The following is a 16,977-nucleotide window of genomic DNA, read 5'->3' as shown; positions in this document are numbered from 1 at the left end:
GGGTGGCTTACAACATGATAAAATACATTGAAATACAATAGTACATAATAAATTACCATTAAATATAAAAATACAAAAAATACATTGATTTACAAATACAAAATTAAAATTATCAGTATAAAATAAAAATATAGGATGAGAAAGAGAAGGAAGAAGAAGTTGCCCAGGCCAGATCATGTTTTAACAATTGAAATGATGTTTAAATAAAAAGGTCTTTACCTGGCGCCGAAAAACCAGTAATGACGGTGCCAGGCGGACCTCTTTGGGGAGTGAATTCCATAGGTTGGGCGCCACCGCAGAGAAAGCCCTCCTCCGGGTACTTACTCTCCTAATTTCTTTCATGGAGGGTTCCCGGAGAAGGGACTCTCCTGCAGATCTCAAAGGGCGGTCGGGCATATACAGACGTAAGCGCTCGTTCAGGTAGCCAGGACCCAAGCCGTTTAGGGCTTTGTAGGTCATAATCAACACCTTGAATTGGGCCCGGGCTTCAATGGGAAGCCAGTGAAGCTGACGGAGGACTGGAGTCATGTGAGCATAACGCCCCGTCCCCGTCAGCAACCTGGCAGCTCTATTTTGCACCAATTGAAGTGTTCGGACTGTCTTCAGGGGAAGCCCCACGTAAAGTGCGTTACAGAAGACTAGGCGGGATTAATAGTTCTATTAATTCCACAAGGATGGCAGTAGACCTACAAGCAAATCTAGATTCTCTGGATGCAGGAGGCACCAAAAAAGATGACATTACAACTTGCATTGTACATTTTGAATTTGGGGGTTCAAAGTTCATCCAAAAGATTCATGTCAGTACAATAGCACTTCCTTTTACAGCAGGTGCAAGCAACCTGTGGCCCTTTAGCTCAATGTCACAATGCCCTTGATTTAATCTCAAAATCCCTCTAAAAAACAATGAGTTAGATCTCTGCCAACAACAATCTGTCTTTCCTGGAGAGGAATATAGAAAGAGTGAGGGAGAATACAGGGTAGCAGAAAAAGGAAAACAGGGAGGAGGGTGGTATCCAAAACCCGTTTTATACTGTAGCCCTATGTGCGACTGCCATGAAGCTCACATCAATTACCTGCAAGGACATGCTTTCCTCCCCAGTAAAAAGGTTCCCACCTCTGCATTAGACAAGTACAAAACCAAATAGCTAAAGGCTAACTCCAGTAGTAGGGATTCTAACTGAAAATGGATGTTTCCAATATATTTGTGTTAGGCTAGAGACTGACAGTATGTTTTAAGAGCATTAAAGTGGTTTGGGAGAGGGATTACTTCCTCTGATATAAACGTATTATTTCTGTCCCCTTGTCATCTCTGATCTTAAACACAGATTTTAGGTTTTGGTACTCAATATTCAAACCTGTGACATCTGTTCAGCAGAGCCATAAGAAAAATTTATGCCAAAGAAGAACTTTTCTTTCAATCCTCTTTCAACAATGTGAAGACAATTGTCTTCAAAAAATTTGAGTTCTGTGTTACTTGCAAAAACTCCTTCAGCCTTCTGTTCTTCATTACTGCTTCCATAGTAGGTGCCGAAAAAACTTCATGAGACATTGCTCCATTTAGCAACCTGTTCCTATGAATTATTTGATAATGTATTCTGATCCCTTGTTCTTTCTACTGAGACAAAGATCTCACCAGTTGTACATGGGAAAACAGGCTGGTTTAAGGTGGTAATGATTCCACCTTTTAAAATTTATAATGCTGTTTGGAACAGGATGAAATATACATCTTTGATGCCTGCAGAAAACTATCAGCTTTTCACATGCTTGCTTAAAACTTTGAGGGGTTTTTTTTTCCAAAAAGCAAGTCTGCTCTTTCTCCCCTCTTCATAATACTTGACAGGTTGAATTATCTATAAATAACACATGCAGACAAGATTATTTAGTTAAAAACACATACCTCCAGAACTTGTCAGCTAAACTATGATTAGTTAAAGGTTATACTACCTTGTCATAACAGTGCATGATAAAAATATATGCTTCTATTTCCTACTTGTCTCTAAAATATCCTTCTTCAAAAGCAGATTTTCCACTCTATGGAAATTGAGTACAAATGGTTTGCCCATGTAAGATGGTTAGCTTAGAATAAATTAACATTTGAGAACTCAATTAATATTCTGGCCCCAATCCATAGGCTCTTTGATACAGTAGCAGGCTTTATGTTCCATATAAACATGTCATACAAACTCAGCTGTTGGCATTCTCAGTTCTGAAGCTGGTAACTGGGGAGCCTCATAAACTCACAGGGTTTTGCCAAACTATTTCTGAAAATGCACGTAGGCCAGGGGTGAGAAACCTGTTTTCTGTGAGGGGCTAGTCAGTGAAGAGGCCAAATGTTGATGATGGACAGGGTCAAAGCCAAAAGTGGAATAGGAGTCTCTTTCCCTCTCATTCTTATACTCATCTGTTTTCCTGCCTATCCTGCTGTTCTTTTCTCATTAACTTTATCCCACCTCTCTTCCTTTCTTGCTATCTCCTAATACCCATCCTTTCCTTCTTCCTGCCCAGCATGCTGCCAGAGAAGGGGCAGTTTCTTTTTCCTAGTAGTCTAAATTGCTAGCTTGCAGGGAGCTTTTGAATATAGGACAAATAGCACATTAAATTAAGAAAAGGCAACATGAAGTTCTTGAGCCACAGATTGCCAGACTCTGGGAGCAGAGGATCACCCTGTGTATATCTTTGGTATAAGTGCAAAATTTATCATTCTTCATCACCCTGTTACGTAGGGTAATCATATGTCCTACTCTACAGAGGGTAGACTTCTATTGAAGGCATGGTTTGCTTGCTGCTTCAAGTTCAGTTTAAAGATAAAAAGAATAAGTAGATAGAACATGGACCCTGGAGTGTTGGACTAGGACTCAATTCATTGTGCAACCTTGGGTCATCCATTGACTTTCAGCCTAACCTATCTCATTGGGTTGTGGTGAATATAAAATGGAAAAAGACTATGTAAACCACTATGGGTTCATTGTGAGAGAAAAATGTTAGGATATATATGTAATAAATGCTCCAACCCATCTAGAGACATGTACACAAATTAGCCAGTTGGACTGATTCATGGTAAGCCATAATGGACTAATTTATCCGTAAGGTTTTGAGTTCTTGTTGTGTAATGTGAACCTGATGCAGGTTTATTTGAGGGTAAACAACTCATGGATCACCCAAGTATGGCTTTTTGTGAGGTGTGAACAGGCACAATATATTTGGCAAATGTAGTGTGCAAATCAAGTGTGCAAACCAATCTTTTAAAAGGCAGGAGCTGTTGTGTTCTACAGCTGGTAACAGCTATTTACAAGGACCCTGACTTCTAAGTCCAAAAACATTTACCATCTTCTTTGTTTCTTCTTGTCTCAAAATTTTCAATTTCTGGCATGGACATTAACCTGAATTAATGTTGTAAAACATTATACTATCCTCTAATTATGAAATGTTGCAAATGGTCAAAATAGCATGTGCTAATTAGTATTAAACAGGCAGTAGGCAAAAATCCAAGGGAAGGTGTCAAAATAAGAAATGAAACCTTATGTTAATCACAGAAAGTTGACAAATTTGAGTGTGTTTTTGGAATGCAGAGTTATTGCTTCAGATAACTGCATTTGGTTGTATCTTGTTTATATGTTTGGTAATCCTTTTTCAGATGTGTTGTTTTTGTGTTCAAATAACATAATTTTAAAAATTAAGCTTCCTTTTATTTTTCTTGCATTTTCTTTGGCACACACTTCAACTTTTACTTCATTCTTGGTTCTAAGGTGCTTTCCTTTTAGTGAATGAGACATTTCTGATTTACAGTCAGGACAATGCAATGTATGAGAAAATTGTAGTGTTTTTAGTTCTGAGCTTTTAATTAATGTTCTAAGGCCTATCTAGATGATGCAGAATCTGAACAAGTGTGAAATAATTTTACTGTTTCCAATAAGATAATTCATATAATTCTATAATGACTTTTTATCTTGTTCTCATTGTTCCCTACCAATTTCTTTTGACTTTCATCTGTTGAATTAAAGAGGTTTAGATACTATAACTCCTACTGTGATTGGTGTTTTTAGTAAAGTTTCCCTATTGTATTTTGAAACAAGGAGCACTTGTGGATGAACCTCTGCTTATGATTGTATGAGTGTATATGAAATTCATACAAAAACACACACATGTTATAATGCTGTTGTTAATTACACTATTGTAATAATTTATATGAACTCATCTATGTCATTATGTTGTGGATGTTACTTTTGCCTTTGTTAAGATGCATCAAGAAATGGATGCATAATTTTTCTTGTGTTTACTGTAATACATTGCATTTCTGTAAATCCTGTAAAGTGGTCAAAACACAATGTGATTTTTTTCTTAAGAAAATTGCTCCCACTGTCTTGCCTTAATATGCAAACTTATTTACCTGTGCTATATTCTTTTAATCCTCTTTCTGTGGGTCAGATTATATGACATGGCACATCTTGACTCTTTATGAACCATGGTGTTCACAAGTGTCAGGTGAGTTTTCAGTCATGTGAATATCTATGGGCATGATTAAACAACCCTCACACAACCATAAAAGGGAGTCTATAGCCTCACCATGGGCTAAATAACCCATGACAGGCTGTTGTATCATATGTACAGCCTCCCCCACCCCAATTTACTACAGCATAAGCCTTCATCAACCACAGTCTATTTAATCAAATGTTATTTCTCTAACTCATCCTCATGACTGTTTACTGATTTGGTTTTGTCAGCATTATTTAAGAAAACTAAGTTCATGGCATCCAGTCCTCTCACTTCCTGGTAAACAGGTGAGGAAGAAATGGAGGTAGTGACAGATTTTATTTTCCTGGGCTCCAAGATCACTGCAGATGGGGGCTGCAGCCAAGAAATTAAAAGACGCCTGCTCCTGGGGAGGAAAGCTATGGCAAATCTAGACAGCACACTAAAAAGCAGAGACATCACCCTGCCAACAAAAGTGCGTATAGTCAAGGCTGTGGTTTTCCCAGTTGCAATGTATGGCTGTGAAAGTTGGACCATAAGGAAGGCTGAGCGCCGAAGAATTGAAGCCTTTGAATTGTGGTGCTGGAGGAGACTCCTGCGAGTCCCTTGGACCGCAAGGCGATCAAACCGGTCAGTCCTAGAGGAGATCAACCCTGACTGCTCCTTAGAAGGCCAGATAGTAAAGATGAAACATAAATACTTTGGCCAACTAATGAGAAGGAAGGACTCCCTGAAGAAGAGCCTAATGTTGGGAACAATAGATGGCAAAGAAGGGGACAGCAGAGGATGAGGTGGCTAGATGAGTCACTGAAGTAGTTGGTGTGAGCTTAAGTGGACTCCGGGGGATGGTGGAGGACAGGAAGGCCTGGAGAAATGTTGTCCATGGGGTCATGATGGGTAGGGACTCATAAGGAAAAGAGAGATTCTTGTTGTATATTGTCTGGATTTTGATTTTGGAAGACAAATACTATAGGAAATGGGAAATAATCTGTTGAAACTTAATGAAGCATGGATGTAAGGATAGCTCCAATCCTATCTCCCTCTGTGCAGTCACCCTAATTTATGCATAGAGCTGGTACTTGTATATAGGCGGTGTATGTGTGGGTTTGGATCCAGTTTTAGGCATGTACAATTAAGCTGGTGAAATAACCCTAATCTGTTTCCTCCGTCCCTTGCAGTCCCACGAAAAGGTTAGACAGACCAAGAAACCCTGCTGAAGGGGGAGAACTGTGCTATGGGGAGAGTTAGGGATGCCCCTCAAATCAGACACCGTTCATGTTCAGACCCTTCCACCCATGGAAGGCATACCCTGGATCCATCCTGTGATAATTCATTTGCACATGTGGCATTATGGTAGATGAATTATTGAGAGTTGTAGTAGAGACATGAAAAAAGGCTGGGAGGAAGAGGAAGTACAGTCTGGTTAATTTCAGTGAGATGGCATTTCAATTTTACCAAAGGCCCTGGAATAATGGCTTTTTTATGTATCTGCCTCGGTGGCTTGGATCCCACCACATTTCTTCCAAGCCTGAGATTAGCCAGTGATTCCAATCACTTCCTGGACTAGAATAGTGATCCCCAACCTTTTTGAACCAGTGGGCACATTTAACAATCTGAGAAACTTCTGTGGCTGCCATCACAAATGTCCGATCTGTGGATCATAGCTGCCATAGCTCTGAATTTTAAGTTGCATCTCATTCAGTAAAAAGTTTTGTTTCCTGTTTATTGGATGCCACAATGCCTCGTCAATAAAGACCTGTATAATTCAGTTAATTGCTGGGCTTACAAAATAGATAATGCTCCCTTTGGCAGTGACCAATGGTTGACTCTATTTGGTAGCAGGTTATTATGCAGACTAAATTTGTACTGGGTCACTCTTTAATATTCTCTAATGTGTATGTTCTTTACCTGCTTGTAAATTTACAAAAGAAGGAAAAATGAATCGTCTGCACCCTTTTGACAGCTATAAGATTGATACTAAATTGATGGGATATTGAAGGATAACTTTTTCCTATAATGCAACAGACTGAGGATCTTTCAGCATTTTTGATACATTAACAGTTGGCAAATAGACACTAACTTCAGATGGGGAACATGCAGGGCAATGGGGAAGACGCAGGAGCAGTATCTACTGACATTGATTTTGAGCTGGGTAGACTGATGGGTTATCTGCTGCCATTTGGAGGAAATGTGTGGATAGGGATTCATGTAACTACTCATGAATAGTTACCGTGCAAATGTGTGAACAGAGGACACAAGTTAAGAAAGGTATTCCTTATATACAGTGGGGCTATAGACACATAATGCTATCATAGATCAGATCCTGTTGTTTGTCCTTAAGTTTCATGAGGAATTGGCCTTATATGAAGGTTTGGTGATGCAGGGTACTCATCATCCCATTTCCCCACCCAAATTGAAAGAAAAAGCAACATAAGTGACCCATAGTAAACATCCAGGAATTGTATAATCTAAAGAACTACTGTGTGATTCATACTGTTAGACTGGAATGGAGATAGAGGTTGTGGCAGCTATCAGATCCTGTGGAACATACTGCCTTCATGACAAGAGAGCAACCACACATGTGCCACGTTTACAGCCTGCCCCACTTCTTCATTCAACCTGGGGGAAGCTGCCCATTGATACTGTGCAGCCATTTGATAAGAGGCCTGCTGCTTGTCATTATGCTATTATCTTTATAGACTATTTTAGTAAATTGATCAAAGTGGTTTTTATTCCAAATGCATTCTGTTATCAAGTTCCTTTCTTCAGTTTTCAGTTCAGAAAGAGAACCCATGGAACTGATTTCTAATACTGTCACCCAGTTTACTTGTGTAGAGTTTGACACTTTCCTGACAGTATCAAGGAATATCAAACACAGATGCTCATCAGTTTATTATCCACAGGTGAATGGAGACATACAGCATTTTAATAGAAATTTGAGTCTACAAGCAACTGATGTAGAAGGTAAGGCACAGAAAGCTTTCACTATAGAATTTTTACAAGTTTTTAGACACAAAGGACAAAATTTATCTACTGAATTATTAGATGGCAGGGAAAGATACACAAAGCTTAGTGTCGCTAGGCTATTGTCAGATATGAGGCAAGAGGTCTACATATCACTGTTACAAACCAAGGAACTAGGAATACAATATTGTTCATTTGTATGTATGAAGAAACCAAAAATCCTTGGGAAAGGATGGAGTATGACAACACAACTTCAAACTGACTGGAAGCCAGGTGTTGAATACCCATCATCTGGTTTCTGCCCATTCTGACTCAGCTGCAAATGCCTTCATATGGAATGCCAGGCACCTGGCGCCTACTCAGTATGATTCACTTAATGACGCTAATGGTCATCTAGCTGGTACTGATGACTCCTACTACCCCTTGCACAAAATGGACCACAATAATCCCTGCCTTATCAATGCTGTTAGTGCATCAAGCAATAACATAGTCTTTAGAACATACAGGTTATCTAATTTAATAATCAGATTGCAGTTAACAATGTTATTGATTTAAGGAAAACTTCTGTTATGCTGTTCACAAAGATACATTAGTCTTTATGTATTAGCTAGTTGATTGTGTGGGGGAAAGGGGTTTTTAATTTAAGAAAATATGTGGTATTGTGGTAGGAGAAGTGCAGGGTGGGAATAATAGTAGAGGTATGAGAAGAAGCTGGGTGGAAGAAGAAGGAAAGATTCTGGATGATTGCAGAGTGATGCTGTTTGTTTTAGTTTCAGGTTTAGTAAAGGCCTAGAATAAAGAAGATGTCTCTGTTTTGGGATCTTTATTCAGGAAGACGTCTCTGCATGATACGTGATTGTGCAGAAAGACCCTGTATGCATATCTATCATGCTTACAGCCTCTGTTCAGAGTGGATGTGTAGATGGCAGGCATGTGGCCAGTGCCATGGCTGAATGCATTCTTTTCTATGCATCATTTGTTTCCACATTGCTGAAAGGTTTTTAAATTTCCCATCCTCAGAGACTATTTTTGCATAGTTCTGTGCTCAGAAGATCATACCTTTTGCAACAGATTATGAAGAGCTGTCTGGTATGAACATAGTTCATATGGGGTGCCTGATAAATAACACTCCACACAAAAGAGTACAGTGTAAAATGTACTCAGCCTGTCCTGTAAGAAGTACCTTGTATAGGAAGACCGATAATAGGGTACACATTTCAGAATGTGAAACTGGTCATTTGGAAAAAACAAACAAACCCCATGTTCTGGTTAGAGTTAAATCCTGAACCCTTGAAAGATAGTTTGCTCTAGGCTTCTAATGCTACCCAGCTCTTACTGATAGTTTTCCCACCCCTTCTAGTAGAGAAAGGGGCAAACAGTTGTGTTGAGAGCTTACAGGACAGGAGATATTTGGAAATGATTCCCTTCTAGGGCATATACCAGTTGTCTGGATTCAGTTCAAGAAGTTACAAAACTAGAGTCCATGATCCCTAGTAAGCAATGTGTTTCTATCTTCATATATGGCAAATCTTGTAAGGCTTTTTCTGTATCTAATGGGTTTGTTTCAGTGGTGGCTATTAACTTCCCTTTACAGAAGTATTTAAAAATTGGGGAAGATAGAGATGATATTAGAGGGTGGTTATGCTCTTTGCAAGAACTCAGCTGCTCAGCAAGTTAACTAAAATATCTATGGTAAACATAAAAAAATTTCCTGGAAAGTGTTTTGCTTCTTTCCAAGCAAGTCAAGTCATGTTTAAACCAAAACTTATAAAAGGAACAGAGTGTAATGTTCAACCTGAAAGCATGGAAATATGAAATAATATTTGCTGCTAACAAATTTTAAAATACATTCTGGAAGAACTCAATTATTTTTACTGGCTTTACTGTAGTTTTTAACAATTGGGCAAAGGATGTTCATTTCAGGATTTAGATATTACAATCTCCTGAGTGCATCAATTCCAGCTCCCCCCACCCCCACATGTTACTATTTGTTTGAAGGACCTGTTTTAAATTTTAAGTGCCTAATAAGTTTTTGACATAATAAACAACTAAATAGGAAGTTTCAGTAATATGGCAATGCATTCTTGATCAAGTTCTGTGTGATTATTGCTAAACTACTTTTTGCTTCTAAAGGTTTTCTTGTCACAAGATGGAAATTCTAATAAGCCCTCAAAAAAATAAAAATGCTACAATGAGAACAGTTGCAGTACATGTATAAACCTGCTATATGTGACAGAACAAAGTCTTCCAGTCACATGAAACAGTATTTTAATATCAATTCAGTGAAATTTGAAAGATGCCTCAATGTTTGATTTATAAAGAAGCTTCATGCTGCACAAAATAAGTAACTGCAAGTTTAGTATCTTTCTTTTGACATATTTGACACTATACTTTTGTAAAATGTAGTATGAACAAGGAATTTATATACTGCATGTGGGAGCAGTACTGACTCCAAGTTTTTGATGGCCCTTGGGCAAGAAACCCTCCATGGGCCTCAGGTGAGCCCACCTTCTCATTATCATTGACATCACCTGTGTTGCTACTGATCATGTATCTCATCTTTGCTACTGGCTTACTTGATTGGAAGATCCAAGTGTGGAATCATGATACTCTTCCATGCTGCCACAGGTGAACAAACACACTGCAGCAATGAAGGAAAAGTAGAGATCCAGGTAGCACTCGTCTGTGCTCCCTCACCTCCCTCCTTCCTAGCTCTTTCTGCAAGTGTTCTGCAAAGATATTAAATGCATTTTTATTTTTCATATGCATTATTTTAAGCAGAGTTAACTTTCCAATAATGTTTGTTAGAGCCAGGGATTTCAAGACTTCCTCAAGGATTTTCTAGCAGACTTTATTATGCAGTCTTAATAAACATTTAACTTATTTTCTTCTGGAAGAGGTCATATCACATTTTATTTCATCTCAGAAGTTTAGTGTTGTTGGTTTTTCTCCACTTTGCCAAAGCTTACTTCCATATTGCAAGTATTTCAGTGATCAGATAAATAAGTATACACAGGTCCCTAGTAGGTCTCCTCTATATATCCAACAATAGGAAAAATACTTAAGGCATGTTTGGTTCTACCCCCTCATTGCAAACCTAGTTTTCTTACATCTTTAGGGTAAGAATGCATACATCATGGCACCTTGTACATCTGAAGTCAATGGATCCCTTTGTACATTTGTGCACTGGAGATGGTAGGGTTATTTAACGCCAGTCATAAGATAATTAACTTGTATGTGTAATATGTATGTATAATATTATTTACATGATATTTTTCTTCATTAATAGATTGAAATCACAGACTTGCATCAATTTGGTGAGATTTTAAGCCAAGCAGTTACTCAGATCTGATCTCGACGTGTCAACTACTTATTTCTCCCGCAAAACAATGAGTTCTACAACACAGCCAGGTCAGTCTGCTTCTTTAACCACATGCTGTTGTGCAGAATTATATTTATGCCTTCTTAACTTGGAGGAAAGAATTGATTTCAGAATCGGAGTGCAAGCATGATTTGATTTTCATTCAGAGAAGAAAGAGGTACCATGAATGTGAAGCAGACGTACATCAACCAATTTCTCTGTGTATTTGAATACTCAAAGTTTAACGCCACATGTTAAACTGTAGTTTCTAATCTAAAACTTTTGTGCCCTGCATGGAGCTCAATCCTTTTCCTCACAATAAAATATATCACCTGCAATAACTGTTTAGTATTTCCTAATATACCTATCTATCTGAAATATTTCTACTCTGCTTTTTTGTCTTATTTGTATCAAAAGCTGTTGAATATGCTGTTTATTTGTGTTAAAGGAGTCCCTTGTACTGAAAGTCTCGTTTCCTCTTTGCAGTTAGATGCGTAACAGCTTACTTTGCACAGATGAATCAGTCCACTGTGGTTTATTTAACTGTTGCTGAGTTCTGATGACATGACTACCTCTAACATAGAGGTTAGATGTATGGAATGACACTTGTGCGTAGTTTCAGGAGCCACAGTCCACTGTGGCTTAAATAAGCAGTGGGGCTAATTTGTTTGTGTGAACCAGCCTCATAATTTCAAATTTGTATAAGCAGGGCCCTTCATGCTCAGAAAAAGGCTTGGTGCATCACATACGGCACTGCAGGAATTAACATCTTTCCCATCCACATATACTCATCAGCATCTGTGGTTGCATTCCTGATACCCCTTCTTGAATTGGGACTGCCAAGCACATAGTAAGAGCTCCAAGCTTTTGTTAGGCTGATGATGCATTTTAAGATGAAGTTGATTCCAGTGATTTATCCTCCTCAAAACAGTTTTGTCAAATGTGATGGTGTCAACCATTTGTTCATTGGAGATGCTTGGCCTCTATTTTTAGCCACCATAGGTACTTAGAGACAGAGGTAAGTGTGACAGTGGGGAGACATGGGGCTTATCACAGGCCTTGGTGATAGGGCTATCCTTAGTTACTGGCAACCCCCTAACCAAAAGCAGCTGCTCATACAGACCTCATCTTGAAACATAAAGCCCAGATTTACATCTATATAGGCAGCTTTATTCTAGGACCTAATTATGTCAACCATATAATTCTGGTATGATATATCCTATTATCTTTAGCAATACTCTTTGGTATAAGAGAAAGAGGTCAGTCTCTATACAAAATAACATCTAACTAACAAATCACAAATGAGCACAAATATGATGTCACAAAGTATAATATTCAGAAACCAACATTTCAGACTTTCAGAACATTGCCACTGACTGTAAGGTTGGCATATTTAATAGCAAAGGGAGTGAAAAACTACTGAAATGCAATATATTAGAAGTTAAACTGTTGCACCTTCAGTTTGACTCAAGATCACAGGCTTTCATCTTACTATGGGGATTAATTAGTCAATAATTATACATTATTTCAATGTATTTTATTGTGTTGTAAGCCGCCCCGAGGCTTCGGCAAGGGGCGGCATAGAAATGTTATAATAATAATAATAATAATCATAATAATATAATAATAATAATAATAATAATTTCAATTTACATGCTGCCCTACCTGGGCAGCTTATATCATGATATTAGCTTCTCAATTGTTGGAAATTTGTTGAAAAAGGTTTGTTGAACAGTTATTAATTTTTTTAATATTTACATTCATGTAATTATCCGTGATAATTCTTCATGAGTCCACCCTGTCTCACTTGCCTGGAAGTGTGCAAGAGGCCCCATAAGCCTCTCATTTTGGAGGAGGCTGATGAGGGTATCAAGATCTGGCAACCATGTCCTCTATCCCTCCATTGCAATTAAATATCTTTGAGACCTGACCATACACTCAGTCCAGGAATTTATTTGTCATTACCAGAACTGAGCTTTCAGCTCAGTTCCTTTCACATGGAAAACCATCCTAGGTTCTCCTTTCACCACAAGTTTTCTTCATTTCAGTAACCAAAGAGTGAGAGAGCAGGTGAGGGTAGGGTTTGCAGAATGCAACAATCAATTGTGGGCAAGTAGTCACAGTAGTTTATCATGTTTAAGTAACCTGTGATGGGCAAAATCTTCCCTTTCTATTAAAGAACCGAGATGCTTTCACTTCTTTGCATGTTTGTTATGCAGGTGGAGTTAAAAGTTCAGATATTGCATACTTAGTTGCAAATTCTATTTTGGTCACATTTTCTAACTTGAGAATTGGAGTGCTCTTTCAGTAGGAAACTCAGGAGCATCTCAATCTTTGCTTTTTATCTTGCAGCAAAGAAAAATGTGAGTGAGAGAATTGCACCCGTTGCTTGTTAAGGAATGAAGCAAAACCCATACTGCTTTTTGGAAGGGCTGTATCCAGCATCTTTTGGCATACTTTATGCTAGCCTGTGCATGTTGTATGTAATATAGTAATTTGTACCTCTATCCCAGCTTTTCCCAACTTGGTGCTCACCATATGTGTTGGACCTTGCCTTCCATCAGCCCAAGCCAGTGGATCAGTAATTCTGGAAGGTGGAGTCAAAATCATCTGGAGGGAATTAGATTTGACAAGACTGTCCATTGTTCCTTGAATCCTCATTCCATGATTGGATATTGTAGCAGCTCATCCAGGGTTCAGAGGCTGGGAGTTAAGAGCCAGATTTAAAGAAAAATAAGGAGATCTTACCCTATTGTCTAGTAATATGTGTTTTCTGAGAAAAGTCATATTTCAGTTTGTATTTCATTATTTATAGCATTTTACCTCTTCTTTATAGCTAAAAAGGCACATAATTTACAAATATCCTTAGAAAGACAGGCCCTTTGCTCAAACGTACCATATTAAAGTCATGATACACAAGGAAAAGGTGGTTGAGAATGAAGTGATCCCTGAAAATCATGTGAAAGTAGCTCCTCAGAGCAGTGCCCTTCAGTTCATGGAAGGCAGGTATCGGATCCAAGCCTTGATCCTTTTGCCATATGGCATTCCTTTGATGTTAATGTAAGAGGTTAAGATAAACTGGCTTATTAGACAGAAACAGCTTTTTTCATTGGTGCTACTGCATATTTAAAGAGAACTAGCAAATGTAGGAGATGTTTCTTTCAGGTCCATTTGCAAGTGAAATTATTTTATGTGGTCACCCTGGCAAATATCAGAGCATTCAGTTGTGCCTTTATTATTTGTTCTAAAAGTGAGATATGCAAGCTTTAAACACATCTGGTTCTTGCATTTACCCCTTACACTGGAAGCTTGAAAAGCAGATGCATAAGTTACCTTGTTACTTGCTGTTTTTCTGTGATTTTCAAAGCCATTATAAAGCAAAACATATATGGGAAAGAATTACTGTAACTAAAGCAGCCACATTTGAAGAGTTTCTTTTCCTTTGATTAGTGCATAACAGGTTTTAGAGGATAGTTGGGAGTAGCAAAAGTTCTATAAATTCAGGTGGTTTGTAATAAAAATTAGTAAACTGAAATAACTAGCCCTAAATGAAGGCAAATGTATGTCTGTTGCCCAAATGATCTTGAAGAAACCTGTTTGAGTATTTTTTGTTTGCACCACTAAAACACAAAATAAGTGTGCCCTTCGATTGCATCATGCAACAAACAGGCCTCCTGTGTAGTAACATTTACTTACAACAACACCAGAACCGATTTAATTGAACAAAGCTCTGTAAGCCTTTAGGGACCAGGCCTTGTCTAAATGAATGGTTAATTCTTGTAGCTATAAAGCAAATGCTAAATCCCACCAGGAGGAGGTAAATGCTTCTATTTTGTTGTTTGCTTTGCTTGTTCTAAACTATGTAATCATTAAGGAAATGTTTACATCCTGTTGCTGTTACATGTTCTTAACCAATCTATACACATAAGATGTTAGGATCAAAATAAGTTTTGTTTTGCTTTGTTTGTATTTTGTTTTGTTAAAAATCCCTGTTTGCTTCCAGAGGGAGTGGATTATTTTGTATTGTTTAAAACATTTCACATTTGCCCTTTTAATACTGAATAAATAGGTGCAAGTCCACAGGTAAATTAGAATACATGGAAATGTTTTGGAACAAAGAATGCTTGAAGGTGCATTTTTATAATGCTATTCATCAACTGAGACCTAGCAATCTTTTGTTGATTCATTATTTGTATGTTCTTTGCTACAAACAGAAGCATAATGCTACGATTCAACTAGCAAATACAACTAATTCTACCCAAATTTTGGAAGTGGCCGTGGAAAAAAATTGGTGACTGTGAATATATTAATTCACAAGAGAGAATTATCTTCTAGGAAGTGAACATATCAAACATTTTTCCTTAAAGAAATAATATGTGGTACCTGCCATAGTGAATGAACTCTTCAAGTGTTTTCAAAATGCTGGTTTGGGTAGGAAAAGTATTCTCTAATCCTTCTTAAACAATACCTAGGAAGTATATTGGCTTTTATTTATTTTCTTTATGCAGCTTTTTTTGAATCTGCATTCAGTGCATTTGTTGTATTGTTTAGTGATTTAAATATTTTAGGAATTATTACAATTTTAATTTTGTGATTCATCTAGAAAGGTACAGTATGTTTAATAGGTGAAAAAGCTGAGGGAACAAACAAACAATCACCTGATTTCCAAGGACCAGACTCCTCCTCATATGGGAGATTATAATTCTGCTTAATGAGCCACATTCTATAAGAGGACAACTTGCAGAAGTGCTCTGCCTGATTTTGGAGTCTCCCCCAACCACAGTGAGGTCGCCTCACTCTCTGTGTAGCATTTTCAGGGAGCTGATGGTGTTTCCTTGGGAAGGAAGAATTAGGGTAATTCACTTCTGACAGCATGGTTGATCCATCACAAGTTTCATAGAATAGTAGAGTTGGAAGGGGCCATGAAGGTCATCGAGTACAACCCCTTGCTGTTGCAGGACACCATGTTACACCATCCCACTCCGATTGCTGTCCTGTTTTGCCTTGAATCTTTCTCATGTGGGAGAGCCCACCACCTCTCTAGGCAGCTGGTTCCACTGTTGTATTGCTCTGACAGTGGGGAAGCTCTTCCTGATGTCCAGCCTGAGTCCGGGTTGCCGCAACTTGAATTGATTATTCTGTGTCCTACACTCTGGCATCAGCAAGAAGAGATCTGAACCTTCCTCGTTGTGGCAGCCTTTGCGGTACTTATAGATGGATATCATGTGTCCCCCTTCCCCCAGGCTTCTCTTCTCAAGTTCTGGATTCAGTAAACTTATAATGTCAGTGTGGTTGTTGTGGTTGTTAGTCGCGAAGTTGTATCCGACCAGTGTAGATGTGCCATAATGGAATCTAGTGCCACAACATAAAGTTTCTTGACTTACTTTGTAGAAAATTAGGCTCTTATTGAATCATCCTTCCACCCCTTTTTCAGTTACTATGTTGCATTCCAACTACTGTGAAAGTTTTAACTGTGCCACTGTTAACTGTGCCACTGTGAAAGTTTAACTGTGCCACTGGGATGTGAAAGTTTTATCTGTGCCACTGTTTAAATTTAAAAAAAAAGATGAACAACATATTAACATTATTTCAGTTTATTATGGGACTTCAGTTATTAGATTAAGGACCCTCTCATGGATAAAACACCTGGCTGTGGAATGTTGTCCAGAAAGGATCAGCTAGTCCCTTTAGTTTATGGTTTTTTGGTGGACAATCTTTTTCATCTAATTTTTAACAGTTTTTAAGTGTATTAACTTTGGTAGCTGATATTTCTGTTTTTTTCTCAACTACTGTAATATCAGACTTACATTTTTATTCTTGTGATCCACACTGGGACCCTTTTGAGGAGTTTGAAGTTCACATGTACATGTTTTTATAATTAAATAAAACCATTGCTGTTTCCCTGATCTCCCACCCAAGCTATTGTTAGCTCCACTACTAAGGAGATGTGGGAAGATGGTACAGATGCTATACTTATATTGTCCCCCTGAGCTAATAGCTATTTGAGGGTTTTGATGGTGGGGGAATAGGCATTAGAGTAATCAAAAACCATGCCCCATCCAGTGCTACTTTTCCTAAGTTAATAGTTTGCCTGCTTTGAAATAAAAGAAACAAGCATTAAAAATAGAGAATAATTTGATCATGACCCTCAGGTCTTACACATACCTTCTATTACATATTCT

General features: G+C 38.1%; 1 protein-coding gene across 1 annotated transcript in view; it reads left to right on the top strand.

Moving 5' to 3' along the window:
• Positions 1 to 10,818: 10,818 nt before the first annotated feature.
• LOC123022905 (histone deacetylase 9-like) overlaps positions 10,819 to 16,977 on the top strand; it is a 228,648-nt gene continuing 222,489 nt past the window's right edge. The window contains exon 1 of the mRNA XM_044429032.1: positions 10,819 to 10,845. Within this exon, the coding sequence (XP_044284967.1) occupies positions 10,824 to 10,845 (22 nt within the window). The 5' untranslated portion in view covers positions 10,819 to 10,823. The remainder of the gene's footprint in view (positions 10,846 to 16,977) is intronic.

This window comes from Varanus komodoensis, unplaced genomic scaffold, assembly GCF_004798865.1.
Source record: "Varanus komodoensis strain SLA01 unplaced genomic scaffold, ASM479886v1 scaffold2, whole genome shotgun sequence".
Lineage (NCBI taxonomy): Eukaryota > Metazoa > Chordata > Lepidosauria > Squamata > Varanidae > Varanus > Varanus komodoensis.
This window is presented reverse-complemented; position numbering and strand designations above follow the sequence as displayed.